Below are 12,395 nucleotides of genomic sequence, written 5' to 3'. Positions count from 1 at the left end.
CAAGAGCTCAGAAATTAGCTGTGCTATGTTTGCTCCACCACAGGAGAAAGAGGAAATGATTAAACTTTGGCGGATTTTTTATATAAATTTCCAAAATGGCGGCTATTTAGAAACTTGAAAAGTCAAATTTCACAAAACAAGTACATTTCACAATAAAATGCAATGATATGTTGGATGTTACAGATCATAAAGAGTGTTTACGAGCTCCCTACCAATACTCTAGGGCATTGTTCCTGGGTAACAAACATATCTAAATATCATATTTAAATTGTCTGAAAGTCTTCAGTTACTCATACAGCGGTATTTTTGCTTTTTCCACTTATTATTTTTTTTCTAAATAATGGTTGAACAACTAGACAAAGCTACCAAAAAATCGTGATAATTTTTAAACTTCATAAAACAAACTGAATTGACTTCTGGACAATTTAAATATGATATTTAGATATGTTTCTTACTCAGGAACAATGCCCAAGAATATTGGTAGGGAGTTTGTAAACACCCTGTATAATGAGCATAACATACTTAAACATATAATAATTGTAACACCCAATTTTTGAGATTTTACAATAAATAAATGAGAGAGGCTAGTGTAATTTAACTACAAGTGGTAGTAGGTGAAGGGGCAGGGCCGGCCGGCTATTTTGCCGAACCGTGTGTTCATCTCCATATGTACAATGCCCTCCTACCTGCCGGACGGCGAAACAGCCGGATAACCGGCAAAGTAGAGAATAGCCGGCTATTCCGGCGGCTGATTTTCTCGCCGGGTCCGGTTTTTAGCCGGCCCGGCGAAGTGTGTCCTTCTCCATGCCTTCCTGTCTTTTGCACTTAACACGGCAAAAAACCGTTTGTGTGTCCCTGGCCTAACAGCTACGATGTATACCAAATTTAATCTTACCATAAGTGAATATGCCCAAGGTTGATGATCGACTCATAGAATTTTTGACAATCTTGGATACTAGCGATTTGATAAAAAGACGATTAATGAGTTTTGATTAAGAAAAAAGGATCTATTATTGTAACATTTCATTTTTAGGAAAACCTGTTTTTCAAAATTTGAAGTTGATAAATTATTTGTTTTCTACAATGTCTGGTTTGACTGTGGATGCTATTGGAATGATAATAGTGTGAAGTAGTTTACCTGTAATTTCTTCTTAGCAGTCCCGATTGTATCATTTGTATAGACAGGTAGTTTGACATCTTGGCAGTTCGATGAAAGACGGAGTTTAAGTACTATTTCTGTACCTCCCTCTCCAGCTTCTATAAAAACACACAAGATATCAACATTTGCTTACGCAAGAGTAACGTGAATAAAGGATAACAAAAATGATGTACTCTATCTTAATCAGGACAATACTATCTATACTACTATACATCAACTCTTTCAAACACTAGATAGATATAAGAAATTTTGATCTACAAGGAGCTGGAAAATAAGGAGGCAATTATCTTTAGAATACGCTTATTTGGTAAAAACATGACAGAGTTGACTTGATAACAAAAAATCAGTAAGTGATAACAGTCATGGATGAATAGTCATAAAATGAGTGGAATAAAGTGAGTAAATAAATATAAAGAATTGAAAAAATACCAGTACACAGTACATGAGATTTATGAAGACTTAGAACCTTGAAACACAACATTCTATGTAATAGGCTATAACAAATATTTTCTGAGTTTTATGATTTGAGAATAAAATTATGAAAATATTGGGATATAATTATTTTTATACCTAAACTTTCTGCCGGTGACTCTCTACCGTTATCTTCTTTAACAATATTAATTGGATAAGAGAGGCAGTATACAGGCACCTGATAACGTGTCCCTAGTTCATCATAGCACTCTGTCAAGAAACCTGTAACAATAATAATGATGATTATTATATTATAAACAAAAATCATATAATTGGATCTTGATAGATAATTCAATTGAAACTCTTCACATATAAAGTGAAAATATTTGGAAATTAATTTTTACAATTTTGAGGGTAAATCCAAATTTCGATTATAATAGCAATAACTACATACCCCGTCCTTTAGATTTGCCTACCAACGGATGGTCACTAGAAATCAATACTATCCGTTCAAAAAGATCGACCATTTATCAAAACTTTCTAGTATTGCTAAAAATAACTTAATACTATAAAACTGATAATTACGCATCTTTTTTTGTCCTTTGAACTTTTATCAAAAATCAACTCATTCTGAAGATGATGGAATTGAATAAGAATCAAACTTGATATGTAAATAGTGTTGTTCCCTTTCGTTTCCAACACAGTTACTATCAAAATAATCAATAGAAATTGTTGAAACTCTGGCATTATCATGAGAATTGTTGGAGGATGCCAAATGATAATTGATAATTGAAATTGATAATTGGTCAACGATCTCTTGTAAACGAGGTACTCAAGTTGAGGAATTTACGACTTGAAATTTTCAAGGCATAAAAAGTCACTAGTCGAGAAAAGTTTTTGTTTTTTATAATTCGTGTATGCATATTGCGTTAAACAAACGCGTGTATCTTCCATGCTATGCAGGCGCTAAAAGAGTTCTAAAAGAGAGTAGGAAGGTGAAGCGAGCACTATATGGAGCTTCCATAATCCAGGGTTTCTAGAGCCTGAAATTTTTGCAAAGGCATGAATACACCCCGCGAACCCTACCTTGCCTGTATGACGTTTCAAGGTCACGTGGGCAAAGCTAGAGGACTAGAACTGTAAGCACTAAGCACATACCATTAAAAGACAAAACATATAAACTTAAATATGAAAAAGATAATCTAGGTCTATTACATTTTTGAACAAAGACAATCAACATAGCCTACTATCATTGTATCAGACTAATCTAGTTACGGTTCCAGTTTTCTTAAAATGTTATTTTATTTATTCTTTCATTCTCAATATTGTAACTACAGTATCTGAACATTATTGTTTTCAAGAATCACATGAAAAATACATATTTTTGAGACCCAATTCGCACGCTAAAAATATTCAACAGACCATGTTTAAAGTTTTTAAAAAAGTGCTTCCAGACAGATCACTCAACGTCCAACTCTACTCCCTGAGCGGATAGGACATGACAAGTTTTATAATTATTGACAAAGTCAAAGCACAGCACTACAGATCAACTCTGGAGTACCCAAGATTTAATACTTGGCCCTCTGCTTATTCTCATAAATGATCTCAGCATGCTGGGAAAGGAATTACTGTGTGCTGACGACACTACTCTAGTTGCCTAGGATGAAGGTCCCCAATTGACTATTCTCATGTCAGCTCAATTGGTGATACGGAAGTTGAGAGATATTGTACCTAAGAGTTATCTGTAGTTGCCCTGATGCTCTTCTATAGTCATATCATTTATGGAATTGTATTCATGAAGCAGTTGAGATTTTTCTCTTGAAAAAAAATGTGCACATCATGTCATTTTCTCTCGTACACCTGGTACATTTTTAGCCGCTTTATACAGGATTGGGGATTCTTAATGTCTTCAGTCAATACTTAATCAGCACCTGAGTGATATTGGAGGGGTCGGCTTGATACATTACAAGCAAGAACCCAACTTCATGACCATAACGCGAGGAGGCGAAATGACTTTAACGTACCATACTCAAGACTGACTAAATCACACACCAGCTATCCCATTCGTACCCTGAAAATATTCAATACTTATACTTACATAAATACTTGAAGTTCTCCCACTAGAAGCACATCAGCGCCGTGGTCGTCATTAATACGTCATTCACAATCCCGTCTCGAGTTGTCGATGTGGGCAAGTCATCTCTTCAAAATACTCTTACAAGCTGTAGTAAGGTTTCTTAGTAAGGAAACCTTCAAGTTTATTTTTAAACAGGTTTGTGTTGTCCAATGTCTTCAATTCATTAGGTAGGCTGTTGTAGATCTTTGTACATATATATTATCTAGGTACGCACTGGGCCAGTCTGGATCGAACTGCCAACACGTGAGCATCATTCCTCCGCCTAGTGTCATAATGGTGATATTTCTGGTTGCCTTGAAAAACACTTGGCTTTCTTCTCACAGTTAAACTTGCTTCCAAGATGAAAAGTGCAGGCAGGGTAAGTATGCCAGCTTCCTTGAACAAGGGCCTACAATAAGCTAAATAGGGTTGCTTCATTATGTTTCTTATGATTCTCTTTTGTAGCAATAATACTATTTCCATATGCGGGCTGTTTCCCCAGAGAAGAATTCCGTACTGAATGATGCCTTGAAAACAGCCATAGTATACTTTCATAAGAACTGCCCTGTCGAGAAGTGGTTGAAGACGGCGCAACATATAGCAGACAGCTGTTAACCTAGTCGAGAGACACTCGATATCTTGCTGCCAATTCAGATTATCGCATATAGACACTCCCAAATACAAATTACACTCTCCACCACTCTCAGGCTGGAAGCCTCCAATTTAAGCCTAGGAGTGCTTTCATGTTTTTCCCAATTATAAAATTGAAGGATAATAGTTTTTCCTTTATTCAGCAATAACTCATTTGAATGGCACCATTCACTTACTTCGCCCAATCCATCTTGTGCTCTGGCCCAAAGGCTTTGTTTATCATGGTCATGAATCAGATGGCTAACTTCATCCGCGAAATACCAAATATTTCCCATAGAAATATTTTCTGATAAGTCATTGACATACAACAGGAACAGCTGCACTGGTCCCAAGTTCGACCCCTGAGGTACCCCAGTATTCACTGGTGGTGAAATAGTTGATTTGCAGGTGCGGGTTATGCCATCATGTCCTGAGTTTCTAATGCTAACAATTATTTTGTTTTCTATTTTTCAGGTAAGAGGTTATCCAATGGAGCGGTTTCCCCCTTATTCCCATTTTTGCAAGTTTTTTTCACGAGGTTAGAATGTGATAAAATGTCAAAAGCTTTTTTCATATCATAGAAGATATAAATCTGTTCCCCTACTGGATCCAGGTTGTCATAGATTTTGAACAACAAGTCCAATGGTCTGTCGTATGCATCTGTCGTATTTTTACTTTTCCTGAAACCAAATTGTCTTTCATCTAATAAGCCATTTTTCTCCAGGTAGGGAATAAGCCGCTTTGAAAAGGCAATCTCGAAGATCTTGGAGAATACACTCTGAACCGCCACTGGTCTGAAATTCTCAATATTGCTTTTTTCACCATTCTTATAAATTTGCACCACTTTCGATATTTCCAATGCTTCTGGAAATGTGCCCTGTTCAAAAGACTTATTTACCAAACAAGACAATGGCCCGGCCACAGTATCGATACAAACTTTCAACATATTACAAGGGACCTCATCCACTCCGGCACTAGTTTTAGAGCTTATTTGAATGATGATGCCTTTTATCTCCTCATCAGCCATTGGCCACAAGCAAAAATCACCCTTCCGCGCTTCACACTCCATCACATTTGTTTCATCTTTTACCTGTCCAGTCAGCTTTTCAATCACAGACACGAAATGATTATTAAACATGTTTGCCACAGTTCTAGGATTTTTTATTAAAGTCTGTGAGATATTACTTTTAACATGAAGAGGAGAAACCCATTTCTCCTTCCACAGTTTGTAGCATAGACACAGACGGACATTCTGCGCACAATTGGATGCCCGTGTCATTTCGCTTTACGTTCTTGTGAACACATCACCGTAACATACACAAACCAATATACCTACTGACCAGTAAACGACTTGGAACATTTCCAGCAATAGCTGGAGGGGAGCTCTCTCACACAGACACAAAAGAAGGAGAATGCTGTTAGGTAGTGGGAGTGATTAGTGAAGGATAGAGCATCGGACATCTCAGTCTTCGAGAAAGAGCCATGTTAAAAGTAATTTCTCACGGGCTTCAGTTCATCATCCCTCTTCAATTAAAATTACAACTATTTATATTTTCATCAGATGTTAAGCTTCTTACAACAGACAGGATACCTTGCTTAAATTTTTTGCACTATTAATCATGGATTTATAGAGGTGTCTTTTAGTATCATTTAGCAAAATCGAGTTTTTTTGTTTAACATTTTTGTACCTTTCTTTCAATTCCAGTGTTCCCACACTCCTGGTTTGCCAGTACATGTCCTTCAATGCTTCCTAAGAATCGAGAATTTCCTGTTTAATCCATTTAATGTGTGAATTGTCCTTATCTTTGTATAATAATCTTGGGAAATTTCATCAAATACTTTTGGGAATTTTTATCAAATATTGATAAAAATTTCAAGTAGAAATAATTGAAACTATCATCAGTACCAACGTGAACACCAGCCTTTAAATTTTGAACCGACATTAAGAATTTGAATAGAGCCTGGTATGGCTCTGTAAATTTCCTCTTTTCAGTAGTTTTTGTCACTTCTAAAAAAAGCCTATCCATCTGCATTGCGGGAATAGTGTTTTGATTGATGAAAAACTCATCGCAAATAAATTCAATGAATATTTCATAAACATACCACAAGAAATAATTTCTTCTATACATGATCCAGATGAATCGATGAATGATAAATTATAATAGAAAATTCAAAACTATTAATTTCTGTAACTCTTTCTTTCTAAAACCCATAACTTTTTTTGAATTATTATCTGAAATAAAAATATTGAAGAAAGGGAAGTCTCCGGGACCTGATAATATATCATCTAATTTAATAAAATCAAAATCTTATGCAATAGTACCTATTTTGTGTCACATCTTTAATGCGAGCTTTTCAGAGGGTAAATTCCAAACTAGACTCAAAACTGCAAAAGTGACCCCGATATTCAAAAGTGGATCTAATACAGAACTCAAATTACAGACCCATCTCATTACTCTCAGTTTTTTTCAAAAATTTTTGAAAAACTTTTTAAAAAAAGAATAATATCCTTTTTCAGTAGAGTAAAGTTATTTCATAGGGATCAATTTGGTTTCCAGGAGGGTTCAAGTACAGAGCAGGCGCTTAACAAGTTCATGGCAGATATCTATCACGGGATCAATACACCTCATAAGTACAGAACGTCAGGTCTATTCTTAGACATAAGAAAAGCATTTGACACTGTAGAGCACAATATCCTTTTGGAAAAACTTCGTGCTGCTGGAATCCGTGGGGTGGCTAACATGTGGCTGAGATCATATTTGTCAGATCACAAGCAATATGTTTCAATTTCTAACAGTGATAGTGATTTGGCAATGGTTAAAATGGTTAAATATGGTGTCCCACAACGATCAGTTTTGGGTCCAATACTATTTTTAGTGTACATTAATGATTTATTTTCTCATACCTTCAATGGATCCATTACATCCTTTGCTGATGACACAGCCCTAGCATACTCAGCCAAAGACGAAAGAGAATTGCATAGAATGATTCAGCATGATCTATTTGATCTGCGATGTTGGTTTGATTGCAACAAATTACCAGTTAATGCAGCTAAAACCTCCTACATAAACTTCTCTTTGTCAGCAACTTTCTATTTCCCAGATCCTATTAAATACCATCAATTTGGATGTGATTCGGTGGGTTGTGACTGTGAAGTTATAAAACAATCAGAATCCGTCAAATATTTAGGATTGATTTTGGACCAGAGTTTAACTTGGGACTTACACATAAGAAAAATAAAAAGGTACCTTCTATATTAGTTAAGATATTTTATCGATTAAGAGAGTTCTTCCCTGTATCTATTCTTCGCATGATGTATTTTGCTTTTTTCAATTGTAGGTAGGAGTATGGCATTTCTTGCTATGCTTCCACATTCATGTCACATTTTAAAAATCTTATAGTTCAACAAAAATCTGTCAATAGGGTTATTTATGGTGATAGTAGACGGGCTCATACTTTCCCTATGTTTAAATCATTGGGGATTCTCCCTTTCAGATATAGGCTATGTAAGTGTTGAAAGTTCTATCCCTGTTTTATAAAATGAGTGGGGATAGATATTTGATGGAAAATATTGGACAAGACAGTTTTGTCACACGGCAAACTACACGAATGCTGGTGAGACTTCCCAAACCCAACTGTACCACCTTTCAAGGATGTTTCATTTTTCTGGGACCAAAATTTCACAATATCCTTGCTGAGGAAATAAGGAAGCTGGAAATTTGCAAACAATTCATCCGTGAAACGAAGTGTTGGCTATGGCTTCATTCACCTTTGGAAATTGAAAATTTCTTCAGAGTGGTAAGCTAAGTGAATAAATTGTCATAAAACCTAAACATTTTTCTTCTTCTTCTCTCTTCTGTCTTAAATTTTTTTTCTGCCTTAAAATACCTATTGGTCGATTTATAGGTGGTGGCTTCCTCCCTACTGTTCACATGAAGTTTATATCACTATGAGATATATGTAATGAGGGGAATGCTCTGATGTGTCAATTGTCGAATATTGATGACTGTGTGAATGCGTGTGTGTATGTGTCTTATCTTTTTCATATGTCCATTATTCAAACTCCTATTCACGGACAAGGGCTTTGCGGAAGCTCTTTTGTGAATAGCATTTTTGTTTGCATCGGTTCTCACATAAAATGTTAAGGTTCATTTCCATCATCAGTTACACTATTCCAAAATGTTGATATGAGTTGTGTAAGTACTTTGTGAGGATTTGTCCTTGAATCAACCCTTGTGCAATGCTTAAAAGCAATAAGATTTCTTGATAATAAAAAAATAATTTAATACTTCCTTGTCCAATTCATCGGTCAAATTATCCACATTCAAATCACCATTTGCATATAACAATAAGCATCTTTCATTATATCAACAGTAGTGAATTTGTAGAAGTTTGCATGAAGGGGTGGCCTATAGATGTTCAATAATATGAATTTAAAATTACTGCATTTCACTAGGGCTCCACAGCACTCAAATACCTCTCTAGTTGAAATGTCTTCAGTCTGGTTATAGAACTCAATTATGCTGGAGGTCGAGTTTAAAATTGCAACCCCACCGCCAATTTTAGTACTTCTGTGAAATTCAGCCGACATATTATACTGTTCAATTTTAAATTTACCAATTCTATCATCGTTTAGCCAGGTTTCTGCAATGCAGACAATGTCAAAGCTCCCATCATGCAGTATGAATTCTAATAAAAATTCGCGCATTTGTAAACATAATCTTCATATTTGGAGGTCTTTTTTAGGTGTATTTGTGAATTGGTTTCCCTCAAGATTTGTGAAATTACTGTGACAACGCTTTCTTGTAGTGTTACTTGTTGGTTGCAATGAACTTCTCCCAATGTATTTGTGGAATGGGAAAAAATCACTTGAGAAATTGCTGCGAGATAAACTGTTTATTCGCACTCTACTTATTCCTGCAGAAAAAGGTTCTCCGGATCATCACTGCTTCTCATCGCCTTGAACATTGTGCGCCGATCTTCAGGAGACTGAAGATTTATGGCAGTATACAGTCAGTATCTATTCAGATCCCTGTCACTGTTGAGAAAAGGACAGCACACCTATCTTCAAAGAGGACAGGTGCACGATCACAATACAAGACAACGGGCTGACATTGACCTCATGCAAGACTCACACGGTAGTTTTCCTTTTAGTGCACTAAAAATTATTAAACTGGATAACAGTGAGTCTCCGTGAGCAGGAAGTGGAGATATTTTAGAGGGTGCTTTGGGCAAAGCTTCTGAACCTGCCGTTTTACTCCCTGAAGCAAGTGCTGGTCATGTATAGAGAAAACTGAATTAGGTACTGAATTTTCGAGTGAGGAGTTAATCCGCCTATTTGACATGCCTTCTTGAATAAGTGTCAGTGTGAACTCTTAGACTTTTGTTTTTAATTTTTCTTTGATGAAAAATCAACCCAGCACAAGTTGTTCATGGATTGATGAATTGAATTGAATCTGTGATTTTATAAAAAAACGAATGTGATATTTTAAAGGAGGATAACCTCCTTTAAAATATAGGAGGATAGAGTCCTTTAATTTTGACCAAATATTTACACATATTTTATTAGAAGACTGCCGACAAGATATGTGCAACTGCATATCAAGAGCTACCGTATAAAAATGTTGTAATAATATGCCGCTGGGCCCCAAGATAAGGAAAAAAAGATGGCCTCAAAACTGATATAGTTGAAATAAACATTACTTAACAATAAGTATGCATATTATTAGCCTAAACTATTGATTGTAACTGTACATTTTCTTAATCTTAAAAGATAAATAATGTATCAGAAGCAATATAGTGACATTATTGCAATTGCAATAGTCCAATGGAGACAAGATTATTTATAAGTGCACATACTCACCATTAGGAACTGATATGTTTGCTCCATCTAAAATAGCTTGAGCAAGCTGGAAGTCGAGTGACTCAGATGCTACCGCAGCGGCACGAAGTGCATCCCAAATCTCTTTTCTGCCCTCAAAAGCAGGAGCAGTATCCCAAAACTCATCTCTTTTACTTCGTAATTGACCTTCTGTCAATGGCACATCAGACTTCCAGCGTATAGTTTCATGGCACAAAGGGTGATTTTTTCTTGTACTCCCTAAAAAGGAAAATTAGGTTATCAAGTTTACACGGAAGTTACAGAAATTACTTCAAGTTACAAATTAATCTAATATATACGATCAGTGGAAGTAAGTAAGTATCAAGTAAGTATACTCAATTAAACTTCCGCAACATAGTTGAGTGTTTGTAAAACACGAAATTTTAGAATTGAATAGGCCTAGACCTACCTATCTCAATTCTACAGATATATCATCTGATACCAATATATTAAAAGCACAGAAACATTGAATAAACATTTGAAATTAATTTAAGGGTACTTTTTAACACTGGCCCATCATTCTTTTCAAAGCATGTTTGAGAATAAAGCTAAGCTATAAAGTTGAATACAATATTTAAAAAAATGACCAAATGTGGAAAAATGTACAAAGTTTAGTTTAGTAAACATTATTAGAACTCATTCATATCACAGTTCAGCATGTTTATGAAAGCCTATAAGGTAGGCCTAGGTAACAACTTTTAACCTAATTTAACCTAAATTGAGTAACTTCCACAATTGATTGATTGAAAATTGGAAATATAAGTAATACAATTTTCACTGAAGAAAAAAAAGTTTAAATGTATACAAACGGGCAAGCTCACATAAAATTTCAAGTTGTAAAACAGAGTACATTAATATAAAAATCGCAGGTAGGAACAATTTTCTTACCAGAATTTGGTCGCGATACATTCTCTGCAGAACTATCAACTCCACCACTCCTATTTCTATTTATTCCCATGCATCCTCCCATCCTGCAAATTGCGACAATTGCGGCATTGCAGCAATATTTTTAGCAGAGAGCAACAATAGATTCACATTTCCAAAACATCATGCTATCAGCCATTATTAATTTTTTCTGTTCTCTTTCTTCTTTTCATTCCAGTGTCTTCGTGATCAACAACCTTGAACGTCAGCCTTAAAATTCTTGATCAGGTCGGCACTTGTTGCAGTTTTGCCAACAGCCATTTGCCTATTAATGACTTTCTTTCTCAGCGTAGGCTGAAGAAAAATTTGAGGCTACAATTACTCGAATTTAGAGTAGATTACTATCAATTATTTGAGAACTGTATCTCAAGTGAGAATTATTATTTATACAGAGTCAGTGAAAATAAGCTGAACAGCTCAATATATCTTCAACAAGGATGAATATTACACTATGGGCCGGTTTCCGAGCTCGGGATCTAGCTAAGTTCTATTAGACTTTAACTGGCTTTAATCTCTGAAGTCAGAAAATTGGCTTTCCAATAATTCAGAGCGTTAACGTAGTTGAGGTTGAGGACTAAATAGGCTCAGGAGTTTAGAGATCATGTTATACCTATTCTGTGGTTTGACCCTGAAATTTATAATTTTGCTTTCTGAGTAAAGGTCTTATAAGTCCAAGACTTAAATTAGATTCTCGCCTCTTTCCGAGTCAAGGATTTATCAAAAATTGTTAAGTCCAGGACTTGAAACAACGTGATTTTAAACCCTAGACTGGTGTAGTGTTTAGGCCTAAATTCAAGTTCTAGACTTAACTGAGCAAACACAATTTAGTTATTGTTTTGGAGTAGATAAAAAGCAAAATAGATATCATGGAATACCTAAATTATTTGGATTAGTCCATCTCAATTCATAATTTATAGTTTGCAAGTTCATTTTGGAATAAAATTTTATCAGAGTTATGCGTAAAAAACTAACCTCATTTTACACAAACCACTCTCGGTCTTAGACAGCACCGTATCGCGCATGCGTTAGTAGCGGTTTTTTCCCGTTCCATTCAGTCAGTTCTTTGAATGTAGCGTTCTTTGTGATGATGGTTACCGAGCACCTTAGCTGAAGCCAATCGTCATTCCATTTTGATGATGATATTATTATCCAATGATGATTTATCATTAAATTCGATATAATAATCAATATATCATCATTTAATTCAATAGAAGAAGGAGTACTTTCCAATAATATAATTAATAGAATATAACGGTTGTTATCTAACTAATCTT

The 12,395-nt window shown here is 35.3% G+C and overlaps 1 protein-coding gene across 1 annotated transcript in view; it reads right to left on the bottom strand.

Moving 5' to 3' along the window:
- LOC111052866 (ubiquitin domain-containing protein 1) overlaps positions 1-12,126 on the bottom strand; it is a 39,041-nt gene extending 26,915 nt beyond the window's left edge. Inside the window, exons 1-4 of the mRNA XM_022339674.2 lie at positions 11,086-12,126; positions 10,180-10,416; positions 1,730-1,852; positions 1,139-1,257 (exon numbers count right to left, since the gene is read on the bottom strand). Coding sequence (XP_022195366.1) covers positions 1,139-1,257; positions 1,730-1,852; positions 10,180-10,416; positions 11,086-11,167 — 561 coding nt within the window. The 5' untranslated portion in view covers positions 11,168-12,126. The remainder of the gene's footprint in view (positions 1-1,138; positions 1,258-1,729; positions 1,853-10,179; positions 10,417-11,085) is intronic.
- Between the last annotated feature and the right edge of the window lie 269 nt (positions 12,127-12,395).

The sequence above is a fragment of the Nilaparvata lugens genome, chromosome 4 (assembly GCF_014356525.2).
Source record: "Nilaparvata lugens isolate BPH chromosome 4, ASM1435652v1, whole genome shotgun sequence".
NCBI lineage: Eukaryota > Metazoa > Arthropoda > Insecta > Hemiptera > Delphacidae > Nilaparvata > Nilaparvata lugens.
Note: the sequence above shows the minus strand (reverse complement) of the source record. Positions and strands in the feature narration are given on the sequence as shown.